At 31.3% G+C, this 15,276-nt stretch overlaps 1 protein-coding gene across 2 annotated transcripts in view; it reads right to left on the bottom strand.

Annotated features, from left to right (window-relative positions):
• Positions 1 to 15,276, bottom strand: part of LOC130442015 (uncharacterized) — a 218,773-nt gene that overhangs the window by 24,014 nt on the left and 179,483 nt on the right. For both annotated transcript variants that reach the window (XM_056775967.1, XM_056775968.1), the window contains exon 4: positions 3,653 to 3,788. In XM_056775967.1, coding sequence (XP_056631945.1) covers positions 3,653 to 3,788 — 136 coding nt within the window. The remainder of the gene's footprint in view (positions 1 to 3,652; positions 3,789 to 15,276) is intronic.

The raw sequence follows: 15,276 nt of genomic DNA, 5'->3' as shown, positions 1-15,276 counted from the left end.
AGTGACTAGAGCTTAAATAGTTTCTAAGAGTAAAATTTGTGCAAACATTTACCTTCTTACACTGATCAACACGAACTCAGCTGGATGGTTTTATTTGCCACCTGGCAAATTCTGATCAATGAGTATAGGTGTTATAAGAAGCTTTCTGTTACATTTGTGGAAATTTAACTTTAGATTTTCCATATTTGTTGCATAATCTATGTTAGGAATTCGACTGATTGTGGGAAAAATCACGGTTTTAGGCTGCTATTTCTATCTTTCCGATATTGATTATAAAAAAAATATAATAACATACAGTGAGATACTCTAATTTACATAAGTACAATTAACAGACCATAGTGATACTTTACCTATACCATTGAAATCTGCATACTATTAACAATTCACATCAGTCAAAACTCTTGGGATCCCGTTAATGCGGCATTTGTAACATCATGAAATTGAAATAAGCCATTTTCTACATCGTGACGAACTCGCCAGGTATACTATTCTCAAGATAGAGACTGTGTATTGTTAAGATATAAATGTAGTGATAGATAATTTAATATATCGATCTTAATTTCTCTTCTGCTTCTAAAACTAGATCAGAGGTAGTTTTACTTCATAAAGGAATTGTATTGTCTTCTGTTTCCTTAGTTTTTATTGTTAATATAAAAGTAGCCTATAGAAACATGAAGTCATAACTGGAAAAAATCAAATATATTGGATATTCCTTCAAAATCTGTGATGTTGTACTATTAATTTCACTTTAGCTGGTTTATAACATATTTCACTGGTGTTTCTCTCAAAAAAAGTGAGGACTTCGCTAACATATTTAAGCCTCGGACAGAAACATATTGAAATTGTACCGTTTGTAGAGCAATATACAGTTCATCTTCTATAATTGCAAATAAAATTGAATTCAATTGAAAATTATTTTCATTCGACACCAAATCAGTTGATAAAATGTCTAGTATTTGCAAAAGTTGTTGCTAAAGATAAGAATGAGAAGTTCTAAGAGTTTATTAGCGAGTTGTTGGTAGCCTATCATGCATTGGATTGCAACATATTACTAAAGATTTATCTTTAAGACACCCAACTAGATTTATTCTAAGAATTTTTAATTTTGGGAGATAAACAAGTGAAAAGGTTCCATCATGCCATTTATCAATGGAAAAAGCACAATCAGGACAAATGGAACCCAAGTGTATTGGCCCCTATTACTACACTAGAAATAGACCATACAACAGGTAAATTTGCCAGAAAATTCTGAACTGTAAATTCGTGATGGAACTTTTCTCTTTGTTTCATATCGGCAGTTAATATTTATTGAAATATTCAAATAAAATTGACCAATATAAGTCTTGGCCACCATTCTTTTACTAACAATAATCAATTAAAATTGAAAATATGAGTACGACTCGACAGTAATTTGATCCAAAGCTCGATTGTGTATCAAAGTTCTCAAATTAGTGCCATTGGGCTCTCTTATAATATATAATTCAACTCCCTCCTTGAACCTTTTGTTCTTCATGTACTTTCTAAACGGTGAACATCTTTGGAATAACACCAAGGACTCGTCTACGGAAAGATTTTTCCAAGTAAACGAGTGCAGTTGTTCCACGAGAATTATCTGAGAAGTTTCCGATTTCAAAATAAGCGTTCACAAATGCGATCACGTTCTTGATTAATGCAAATCTCTCGCCTGCAATTGCGTGGTGTGTGGTGTGAGAAAGTACATTAGTTTGAAATGCAATTTTTTCGTCAAATCTTAATGTCACTTTTCTATTTTTTTGTAGATAATGATGAACTCAATCCTTTAGCTACTCAAAAAACGGTCATAATAACTGTTCCAGCCGATGAAACCGTCTCTTCCTTCTTTGTAATGTTCAATGTTGTGGTGGATCTAGATTTAATCTACAGTCATGAATTGATGCAAAAAATCCTCATTTTGCTTGAACCACGTCAATGAGGCCTGAGAAATGTTAATTTATCTTTCGTCATCCTGCCTCTAGGTTATCACTCCACCTCTTTCGTGAACGACCCCTAATCCGTGTTCCAGTTAGAGATTTAAACCTTGCTATTTTTTTCTTACACATGATACCCATGTGTAATCTATATCACATGATCGTCTGATGTTTTCGCCTCTTCCTCGGCCTTGTGATGTTTTATCCCGAGAAACGCTTGAGAAGTTACATTTCTATGAACTTAAAAAATGGCTTCGTTTCTGATGTATCTGACCTTGTATCTGATGTATAGGTCATTATAGATCTGATAGTTGCTTTATAAATTTGTATCTTCGTTTCTTGTCTTTGAGTGGCGTTTGTTTCGCCACACTACGTTCTGAAAACATCACGCGATCCTATTTGCTCTGTTTTCTTGTCCACATTTTCTACCTTTCCGTAACTTATGTCAAATCTAAGATTCAGAAGATCATCTTCATTTTCTACACATATCATAGCGTCATCGCCGTAGTACAGGATTTTGATGTCTCATTTATGTTACTCAGTTGTCTGGACACACTTTTTTTATGATTGCAACCATTATTATGTTGACTGGCATGAGATTTCTTTCTTCTTTATTGTCAAGTTTATGTCTTTCATGGTCTAAATTATATTGATAGGCATGTTTCTTATGAATAATAAAATATTTCACTTCAAGTTTATAACGGTCAAACGCTTTTTTCAGGTCACTGAAACATAGGAATAGTGTTTAGTATATTCGTTGGAATTCTGAACATGTTTTCGCATGAAAAACTTCCAATCTACGAAGGTTCTTTTCGATCTGAATCCTTGCTGCTCGTCTTTTAGTGTTAATATCAAATTCATTTTGTGGGTGATAATTGTTGTGAGTAGTTAATTGTTGTATCCAGCATAGTTATCGGTTTGTTGGTTTTCTTAGAATTACCTACTTGTTCATATAGTTCTGATAGGGAGTTTATCTATTTATCTAATATTTTACTTGATTTGTAAAGTAACTTCTGTTAAATACTGTCTTAATTTTTTGGGGACCTTTACAAATCTCCCTACAATTTTTTCGAAAATGATTCCCAATGCTAATGTTAATTTTCAGTTAGCTTTGTGCCTAATCAGTTTCTGTCTGTTGTAAACTTCTGGTGTTTGTACCGTTTTGGAAGATAAGTAAACTTTTTGTTTTTGCTTATATTTGTCTCCATTTTTCGACAGAACTGTGGAGTTGCGTTACTGATTTTGTTGTTGGTACGACTATGAGTGTACCTATCGACTTCTTAGAAGCGTCTTCTATGTTCTTTCTAATTTTGTCCCAGCTCTCGCTTATGTCTTCCTCAACTTCCATTGGTTTCCCTTCTATTTGTTCCGCTAGTTTTTCTATAAATTCCTTGTTGATGTGTACCACATGAAATTTATGATCTTTTTTTTCAGTTTCTTCTTTAGTGACATTTTTATTCGTATTTTCGCCAAGACAAGAGTGTAATCATTTTCTGCATTAGCAATATTCTGACGTATAGTATAATTTATATAATTGCGAGCAAGAATTTTAAAGTTATCTATTAATTTTCTCAGTGCAGTTTTTCAATGTCTCTCTAAATAATTCATATAATCAGTGTGTCTAACATTCTGTAGTCGATATAATTAAGATAAATATATAAATCGTAAGAGAAGGCATACTTATTCAGTTGTAAATTAATACTTACCTACAACTTGCAATTTCGCCACTTGGATATCGGTGTGGAAAAGCGGTGCATCAGCGCTAACTTCGCATTTAAATTCACCTGACGTTTCTCTCTCCACTGACACAAGAGTTACTTCACTTGAGTTCGATTTGGAAATCTGAAACAAATACCGACTGTTTCATCTGAAAATTGTGTATAGTAAGCATATTTACAACTGTGGATATCGCTGAGCGTTCATTTCTCAGTTGTCAAAATAAATGAATCTTTTATCTCATTCGTAATGAACTATGAGAATGGATAGTTTCGATGTAATCTAATGGGATTATACGATAATAGTAATTTACGAGCTCTAGGAGCTCTAGTGGAAAATAAAATTTATGAGATTGTGATGAATATAATCTTTTCATAATATTTTATATCGTGGATTATGCTATCATTGAATTTAAGTACTTCAATATTAATTTTTGTAAATAAATTATATAAAAGTTGCTTTTCCTTTTCGGCGGCTTACCGGGAAGACGGTGATTTTTCTTTACGGGCGCCATCTAGTAATTGCCCAAAACAAAACTAGAAAATGGGAAGAAAAAACAGTTCTACCTTAAGAAGGAAATGTTCTTTTATGTAAGTGAATAAATGTACAAATTTTCTTAAAAAGGATATGTAATACCAAGAAAAAAATAATTAATGAAATATAAGAAAACTTCCGGAGAGTAGTCTCTGAGAGAAAAACTGAAATAGCTCCTATACGAATAAAATGAAAAAATATAATAATACAAGCTAAATATCATTTACAGAAATGTAGCAAAAAAAATAAACCATAATCCAACAAAAAAACCGAAAAAATTGACTAATGATGTTATTTCACACTCTTACAAATACAATTTTGAAATCAAGGAATTAAAAGATTCTTGATTGAAAAAATATTTGATACTTTTCATTTACAATTTATTTACAATACAACAAAAACAGATTGCAACAAAATCCATGTATTCGAAATTAACGTTTCCATAAATAGTATATAGTACAAGTGAGAAAAATCAGATTTTTTTCGCCAAATCGAGTGCCAAAAATCAAGTGTCATAGTATCAACACAACTACCGTTAAAATGATTGATTCCTCATTAAACTAAAATATCAGGTTACAAGTATTAAATCCTTAAATTTGCCTTTTATATTTAAAAATTACCATTCTGCATCGTTTAATTTTCGTAGTCAAATGGAGATTAATAAAATTTAGTAGAGATGGCATCGAATTTAATTCTCAATATGATATACATTGAGTATCAAATATGATAGACTCAATATCGAGCATCAAATTATAGGGCTTATTTCAATGTATTATTGTAGCTAAGGTAAACTTTTTCTATCAAACTAGAATCAACGAAGAATTGAGTGAATGTTTTGATTTTGGAAAGAACTTGTTTGACTAGTACTTTCACTTCAATTCAAATCAAAATTGTGTTACACTATTGCACATTCACTCACAAACAAAATAAACAAAAAAAACAACGGAATAAAGTGGAGAAAATATGACTTAAATGATGGCCACTTACATCGAATTTACTGTAATAGTATATAGATGGAAACTATCTATCCCTGACTTTAAATTAAACTATTCTTTCTTAGTAGTAAAGCCTTGAAAACGGCAGATATTCATCACCAAAGCAGTGATATTAATTGTGAACACATTATTAATGGTGCAGAAATGGGTTAGAGCCTTTGAAGATGGTCGCAAAACATTCAAGTGAGCTACCTTCAGTCATCAACGATATATTTTCTGTTGCTTCAAGAAGTGATCTTCACGGAATTATAAGCACCAGAATATCCTTTTTTTAAGAAACGTTTTTCTATTTTTTTTTTCTGTTAGTCACAATTTTGTAATTTTGTTTTGTAATTATTTTTCAATATTCACTATTAAAGTTCTCCGAACAAACAGAAATTACACATATATTTTAGAAATAAAGTACTTTATTACGCAAAAACAAAAAGATATTGTGGAAAAACATGGCAATTTAACCTAACAGGAGATCCTAAATTTATAAGGTAATTATAAATTTAAACTCAAATTAAAATGTTAATAATTTTTTTTTTCACTTTTGTTCACTTGACACAGTTAGAATAAAATTCCACGTCACATACAAGGTTTTTCCACTAACTCTTGTTTTTAGGTTTTTCTTGTCCTTTCCTATCCTACCTTATTTCCTGCTTGTCTAAATATGCGTTTTTTATTGTGCTTCTATTTTGTGACGTTAGTTTTTAGTTATTTGCACTTATTCATTGTTTTTAAACCGACCCCTGACATAATAACAGCAACTGCGTCTTCCAGTTCTAAACGGTTCAAATTTTATTTCACTAATACGCAAACTGTTCAACTCGTTCCAATACTTACTGTTAAATTGTCACAGCAAACTACCAACCATGTGCGTTTGTCATATTGAAAGATATTCCACTGAAATCGCCAATATGACAAACATGTCGGTAACAATAATTTTCCAGGGAGGCCTTCAATAAATAATTGTTTTAGTGGCTTGAAAGTAGTTATTTCACTTCGACTTCAATGAAAACGTGGCTTATCAATTTTATATTCAACAATTTATGGTTCAATGGGTTTATTATATATCAAAAATTATTTCTGAATATAATGGCGGATATTTCTAATTGAATTAGAAAGTCTCCATTTTGGAAATGGAAATATCTAGAAAACATATTCGGAAAAGCATGTGGTGATATTATTGACTACGTTAATAGTGGTCATCCATCCGAATTGTCATCTTCCTTTTCTTCATGAGCTTCATTGTAACATATATAGTATAATGGTGAGGTATTTTTGATTTTTCGACCAAAATATTCCTGGACATTAACGGATGAATGATATATTTCATACAATTTTCCCAATTCACAACAACCCGTTATAAAAGTACTTGAATATCGTCCTAAATTATTTATTACTATTGTCCATTTTAACACACTTTTTTCTGGTTCGATATTGTACACAAACATTGTTGGCAACAACCTATTTTCCTTGCCTCTGCATCCCGGAAAGTAATAATTATAATTCAGTTATATTTATGTCATGAGCAATGCAGCACACTACCACTTAATATTCTCCTCGCCTCTTGGAAACACTACCAAATAAAACTATTTGCCATTGTTCTCTGTCCCAGCCAAACTCCAGTTATAAGTACAAACACGAAAATGTGTTGCTTTCAATTTAGTTGCGGTCTCATATCAACTATTCAACATTTAATTTAGTTTTATAACCATCAAAGAGAATTATTACGTTGGATATGAGGAAAAAGAAAATCTAGTGAAATTTTTATAGCGTCCAAATTTGTTATACGATTTGTGCAACCCAGTCAGATAAAAAGAACGAAAATAGAATGAATTGGAATTTATTTTGCGAAAATACAATCATAAAACCGAACTAACTTGGCAGTATAATCGAATCGGGTAAGAGAAAATTGATTTTTTCTACAGTTTCTTGTCGATAATGATATTTGTCACTTTCATAGATGTTTTAATATAATATTTTAATGAACATATAAGTATAATAATATTCAATAGTTTGATAAATGCAACAGTTCAAAAAATATTATGAATTCATAGCTTTTTTGATTAGGTTTTAAAGTCCATAGTTTGGGCCGTCAAGAAATGTTGCACACATGGGTCTTCTGTACTTCGAAAAATAATTAGACAACTGGGCTTGAACATTTCAATATCACTGGGAGAAACTATAAGGGTAATTTACGTGTTCAAACCTCGTAATTGTCAGTGCTGAACTGTTGACTTATTGCCCGGCACCCGAAAGTGCTGGACCTTGCAACTATCACTTACCACAAATTTTTTACTATACTCCAAAACAAGCCTAGAGTAAACCGCTCCAACCGTCAATACTTCCATAGCAGCTCTGCTCTCTGAAGTCATTGTGTTTTTATTGGGTCAAGTATTGCACCTCCAGACGATAGCAAGTTCCCTAAACGATGTTTTTTCACTTAAGAAATTCATTAAGTCATTATTTGATATTGAGAACTCACAAGTTTACTGTTCTCTGTTAGTAATGTGTACCTCTAAGCCCTTATTATTAACGATTGTAGGTCCAAATCCAAATCCAAATCCAAATTATTGGACATTCACTTGTATCCCGCATCCAGATTTTTGCATGGTCAGTAGCTCAAGTCCACTTAGTTGAGAATATTCTTTCTATATAACATCCTCGTAACTTCGACTTGGTTTTAAATACAGATAAATAAAAATATTGTTAGGTAGTTGAATTCATTTACAAGATGTAAAAATATAACTTTGAAGTTACATTAGAATCTAAAAATTAACACTTTTCCTGTGAAGTCCTGGGGGACATAAACGGGCAAACATTGCCCGGCCGAGCCGCGCTTTTGGAAATATTTTATGAGACAATCATTGGTTGGATCACTTCATACATTCAGAAAACATTCCTTTCGCCACCATCTTGTTATATAGAATTTTTTTGCACTTATTCGTTTCAAAACTCAAATCAGTGACAGTACTTAAAGCAACACGTTTTGGAACATCAAAATCAGTTGAATTTTGTACAATAAAATTAAATAAAGATTAAGAACTACTCGTATATGGATTACAATATTTACAGTCCTAGGAGACGTTAGTGTGTGTGTTCACTTTTCGTGCGTTGTCTGTATTAAATGTTTGTTTTGTTTTGATTTGACTTGTTTCTTAATTTTTATTTCGGTCCGACATCATATAGACGTGCTAGTTTTCGCTACTAAATGTGTTGTTTTACTAAACTTTCCAGGCTAACTAAACAATTTTATTTTGATTACATTTACATTTAATTATGAGTATTGAATTTCACTTTAATATGGCTGAATTTAAATGTAATTCTTGTCAAAAGACCGTCTTAGAAAAGGAGAAATATATACTCCGCTGTAATGGGGAGTGTCGCAGTGTGTTGCATAAATTTTTATTATATTATGTTATTATATTGGATTTGTCTGCATTATTTGTGAATCTCCCATTCTAAAATATCTCCACGATAAACTGTCACAGTTACAGAAATCTAAGATCCCTCTACAAGATGTCGAAAATGTCTCTAGATTCTTGTTTAAAAAAGAACAATGACATGTTTCCAACCATCTCAGAAATATATGACATTCTAAGTAACCATGACTCGAAATGGAAAATCTTATACAGTCTCCACAACAAAAGTCTGAAAATGAACAACGTTTCTATTCCAATTGGTTAGGGAAATGAAATACGACATTTACAACTTAGGAACTAGTTTCATGGACCAGGTTCACGACTCATCAATGTTATGAGAAGAATAGGACAAATATTAGCAATAGACCACAAACAGTAAAAAAGACAATATCAACGCAATACAATTGTTCCTTCATCTCCTGAAATTATCTCATCACCACCTCATATAAACCCTACAAAGAAGGATTGGAATTACGTGGTAGTGTCCCACATTCCGCCTCCATATAGAGCAAATCATCTTGCACACTACGTGAAAGAATAACTAAAAACAAATGATTTTATACGATTCTTCCCAATGCTGAAAACTAGACAGTTTGCACTCTGATGTCAAAATTACTGTACAGAAAAAATGTACTTGAAGTAACTTAAGGATATAAGTATGTAGCCGCTTGGTACCAAAATAGACAATGTCAACTCACCTTTGAAACCCTTAAACCTAGCTCCGCGAGAACCAGGTTCTGCGTCTACCAGTCAACATATAGAAATGGACAATATAAAGAAAGAATCTAGCTTTACGCAAAGAAACTTATTTAAGGAGGTCAAAACTGTTGAAATAGGTTCTGACTGAGAGGCTATAGCTGCTTGTATGGGAGATACATGAGATAGGAAAATCTGATGTAATTATAGAAAAAAATGCGAAAAGAGATGATTTCTCACATATGGATCCGATGACCCCAACTATAGTGCGGCTATTGCGAAATTTGAATGCGGCAAATAGACCTTATGTATTGTCAAGGCTGAGGGATCTCATAATCTTCAAAATACTTAGATTATATTTCTCCTATCTCCTCGATCAACCATCCATCGTGTGCTTCAAGGGGCACACGAATACCAGCATTAAACTAACGCTAGTATCAGAGGTACTCCCTAGCGACGTGGATTCCTTGCGTGAGTTATATTATTGCTTCCAAAACGCGTATTTTATTGGTTCAGCCGAAGTTGAAGCAGATCTTTCCGCCATCAGGTCTTTTATTTCAACGGAGAGACGTCTACAGCTTCAAAAAATTAGAGAAAACCATATCAAATATTATTCCAGTAGCTCGCCAGGTGAAAGTGAAATTTTTAGTTAATTTAAGTACTATAGACTATGTCGTGTCATCCTATGATCCAGAATTCACCGACTGTATTGTCTCTAACTCAAGTCTCTCCGATCATAAAGCAGTGATAACAAAATTTTCGTTAAAATCCAACACTACAAATGCTTCTGGCAAATTATGCCGTATCTTTTCGGAAAAAAGTTTTCAAAACTTCAAGCACAGTTATCAAACAATTGACTGGAACATGCTCTTTAGTGATGTGGACTTTTTCTAGATTCATAAAAACACTAACTAGTTTAGCCCTGATTGAGTCGCATCTCCGATATACACCTACTGGAGTACGTATGGTGCGACAATTTGATCGAATCTTAGAACTACAAAAGAGAGCTATTAGATATTCACTCCGACTAAACAGAAAGAACTTGTTCAAAAGATTAAAAATTCTGACTTTTGCTTCCTTATTCATCTTTGAATCCATTGGCCTAATTCATAAGCACCCTTCTCCAATTTCAGAAAGATTGTTGCACGGCTATCCACTTAGGACCCCGGATCACGATCTTTACCTACTCCACGTTCAGAATTAGTGAAAGGCTCATTATTTTACAATGCAAAAAATATGCACAATCACTTGCCAATTGAAATCAAATCGATATTATCTTTTCCTGCATTCTGCAATAATTTGAGAAAATATTAACTAGAAAGTGTCTTCTATTCCGGATATGCAGCATACCGCTTTAATTTTTACTACGACTTATTTACTTATTATTTGCTCTTACTTTTACCTATAATTTAGTTACTCATTGTGGTTTTATTCTGTATGTTAAAATTACATTTCACTTGCTTTATATTTATTTAGCTATTTTATGTTTATATTTTAGTTTTTACAAGCTTTTATATACAAATTTTATCAATTTTTGACAATAAAGCATTTCTCTCTATCTTCCTCTCTCTCTCTCTCTCTCAAAAAAAAATTGAACATACCTTATAGAGATGTTTAGATGGTTGATTTCTCCAAAGTAGCAACAATGTTTGTTGTTTGAGCTATTTTAGTGAATTGAATTAAAACAAAAAGTTCATTTTATATTATAGCATATCGGACTACATAACTTTCCGGAGTAAGAAACTTCCATTTAATTATTAAATAGTTTAGTGCTTAAAATTTTGTAACACATGATATTAAGTGGGTTTGTTAAGCTTTTCTGAATAATATTATTCAGTTTTAACTAGCTCACAGCATCCCTTATTGGAGAATAACTATCATTATCGATAGCTTTTGAAGAGAAATCAAAAGGTTCCATGAACATTATTAAGAGAACTACATGAATCAAGAACTTCTATTCTTAAAAATTTGAATATTTCAATAAACATAAAATATACATATACATATATACTTAATATACATACACTAGATACATATATTTTGGTAAAGACTGAAGTTAAGTAGAAATTTGTTATGAATCTTTCGAAAATTATTAACAAAAAAACTAATTTTAAAATAGCTACTCGTAATATGAAGAAAATTCACAAACAATATTATAGAATTTTTTATTTTGTTTTTCTTATATTTTTTGTTTTTCGTGATGATTTATCTTGATATTAGGTGTCTTCTAATAGAAAATTAGTTAACATAATAGTTAAAAATTTAACATTTCGACCAATTTCGGTCTTTATCAAAAACATTTCAAAGAATATTTTTTCTATTGAAAAAGACCTAAAATCTAGACATATCATCAGGAAAAGAATATTATGAAATTTATACATGGCGTTCCGGGACTTGAAAATAATGCTGTGACATCTATAGGCTTCCATAGTTACAAAATCAAAACTTATGTTTAAGTATATTTTCTAAATACATACATTCGAACATTATGAATTTTCAACGAATGATTACGTATGTCCATGAAGTGTGTTTGACAGTATAAATAATTCTACACTACAATCTGAAGGCGAAGGATGGCTCTAACCCAATGGTCGACAATTCGTAACTTTGACAAAGGTAACCTGTACAATCCAAAGATAACATCAATGAATTTTAAATTTTTCAACAAAAATGTACTCTTGGTACAACTTGAAGAAATTTATGGTTTAGAAGTTTTTAGATTTTTAGATAGTTGTGCAAGCCATGTAAACCGTTTGCCATAAAGAGACATTCTGAAGAAAATAATCATAAATTGTAATTATTTATTATAAATATATTAAACAATCAAAACACAATCAAACATTTCTGTCGAACATCGTAATATTTACATAAGGAAAAAATTAAAATTGATGAAAAATTGAGTTAGTTAGCCTTAAACTTATCAAATAAAAACAGTAAAAAAATCATGATAAATTTTGGAAGAGGGCACCTTGAACTTCTATACACTTGATGACGAATTCTCCATAAAAAAAATTCATGTGAACCGTAAATATTAGAAATTTTGTTCTATAAATATAACCTTCCATTACAAAATGTATAGAAAGTAGTTCCTGCAGAATAGCGGGATTGTGAAAATATTTTTTCTGACAACGACCTGGCAGGATTATCAGTCAGGGGGTCGATCCTGGAAGAAAAACAAAGAAGCAATAGTTTGAACTGTTTAATTGAATTGAATGGAAACCATAAGTTTATTGTGATACATACATGACTTTCTTGAATCAGCAACTTGCACTTAATAAATATAAATAAGTAGTGTAATGTAGGGAGATTGGCGCATTAAAATCTTAGGGGTATTCCTAGATACACTTTCCCCATCATTCTTTTCTATATTATAGGCACTTGTTCTATTATAGTTTCTTTAATAACATTAAGTTTCATAAATCTGCATGGGTGAAAATATTCTATTCTTATACATTCTTTTGCTCATAATCATAATAATCCCTTTTCTGGAATAGAAATATGTCAATATTGGTATTTGTGTAACCAAATTATGATTTATGTGAATCTTATATCATTTTGTGAACGAAAAGTTCACTTCAAAAAGATAAAACTTCACACATCGCCGCACATTCAAGCGATTCGTTGTGAAACGTATGAATCTTTCTTGTCCCAATATAACAACAATGGGCGAGTTTTATGTGTTTCCAAGCGATAACAATAATACGTCAACAAAGAATATATTTCCGTTCAAATTTACAGAACCTAATACAAAAACAAATGGAATATACGCGCTGGAAACATTTTGAAATTACCTTAATACAATTTCATGAAAGGGATGTTTGTAAGGCTTTCACTTTTGCTTATTTCAAGAGTAAATTCGGGAAACTATTTTTCCTTCAGAAAATTGAAACCGTACAATGCGGGATAAAATAACTATTAAAGTAATTCTCACTGCAGATGAAACTTCAGACAGCGCTGGATATAAAGGAAGTTAAGTACTGATTTGTAAAGTTTTTAAAACTTCTTTCTTTCACACAATTTATTATTTCCAAAGAATGTTTTCAATTCTGGGATATCCAATTAGGAAATTGTAAACTGCAACAATTGTAGTCTATTTGGAAGCTTGAATATATTTACTAAAAGAGTTTAAACTGTGCAAGCTTGTTTGTGCAAGGAATTATATCAGTATCATTTCTTGAATTCATCTACTCTGGCTACACAATGAAATTTTACAGACTAGAAAGGACATTACCAATTGAAAAAAGTTGGAGTGAACTCATTTTACTTTTTCGGTAATAATTATAATTTTTAGACAGGAAATACACCCCGATATGTATTTTTTTACTTAGTTTCTTTCAAGCTATGTTCCTTAAATATATTTTTACAAATTATAAAAGAATATTTAGATAGTTTTTTTCAAAATCAAAAGTAAAGTGGAATATTAATACAATTAATAAAATAGAAATCAGCAATCAAATCGCTTCGGCGCGTAAGCATTGAAGTAACTATCAACCAGCTTACAACATTTCATCATTACGAATAATTCAATCTATTCTATGAAGATATATATATATATATATATATATATATATATATATATATATATATATATATATATATATAACATATAATTCAGCTGTGTTACTAAACGCGGCACTCATAGCCTATTCTGCTCGCCTCAATTCAAGTTTTTTACGCATCGAGCACTGGAAGCAGTCACAAAAGTTTCACAAAAAGTCAAGCCCGCAGGCCATATCCACTGGCACTAAACTACCTGCGGGTCAACACTTAGGAACCGCAACTGCTGTTTAAAGGTATCCAAGGACCTTCTAGATAGAGCGGCCACATATTGGGAATCGCTGTTCTAGGTTATGCAAAGATGCTGTGGTTTTATTGCAAAAGCGTTTTAATACTGGGTTTTAAAGACACCAAACTAAAAATATTGGAAACCATACACAGACCAATTCTTTCCATGTGAATCTTGGGTATTGACATATCGACAAGAAAATTCAGGTAACAGAGATATCATAGATATAAAAAAATAACCCAGTCTGATTACTATAAAATACAGAATTTCAAGACAGAGATCGGCAACAAATTTGACAAAGATATAATGGAATACAAGTTTCATTTTCAAATATAAAACTCGTGAGATGCGGGAAGGAAAAGAAAAACCCTTTTCCTTTCAAGTGAAAACCTTCTATGAGAGTGAAGATTTCAAGAGTTTGTTACAAGAAAAAGAAGAAGAAAAAATGACTCTAATTTGGCAAATTTGACATAGCCAAAGATTGAGACAAAAAAAAGAATCTTTATTTGAAGACAGTGTGATTCCTAAGTCTCAGATTTAAGAATATTATTTTAATTCAAAATTCTCGTTCCATATTCCTCAATATTATTTTGTTTTTTTGATGCTGTTCTTTCTTATATTAAGCGGATATTTACTTAAGTTTTAACAAAAATTCGTTGGGTTTGATGTTCGTATATTTTTCTTATAATAAACTAATACACAAATAGAGTCATATTCCGTTTCCTTTGTACTTAGTCGAAGTACTTACTTACTTCGTACGAAGTCTTAATTAAATTAATATCAACAGTAGGGCCATATCATCAAAAAAGTTTCTCAAACTGTCTGTAGATATTACATTACATTTTACATAACTAATCAGTAAATTTATTGTGGTGCTTTCCTTATTTATTTACACTCTTTCTATTCGTGAGGTGAATTTCTAAACACTTCGTTTCACTACACTTAAATATATCACAATATTTAACTTATCACAAACATTTAATAATTTATATAATTTTTTCAAATTCTTTGGTTACTTTCCTATAACATTCTGTTCACTATCAGTATTTATTATAAATCAACCTAAACTGCGCTAAACGAGCTCTTTTATATATTCAAACGTTCCAAACTTCTTAAAAAATTCTAGAAAATGAAGAAACAAAACAAATAAATGAATAGACCTTCCTATTTATTAGTTCAAAAGAAACAATATA

The sequence above is a fragment of the Diorhabda sublineata genome, chromosome 3, assembly GCF_026230105.1.
Source record: "Diorhabda sublineata isolate icDioSubl1.1 chromosome 3, icDioSubl1.1, whole genome shotgun sequence".
Taxonomy (NCBI): Eukaryota; Metazoa; Arthropoda; class Insecta; order Coleoptera; family Chrysomelidae; genus Diorhabda; species Diorhabda sublineata.
This window is presented reverse-complemented; position numbering and strand designations above follow the sequence as displayed.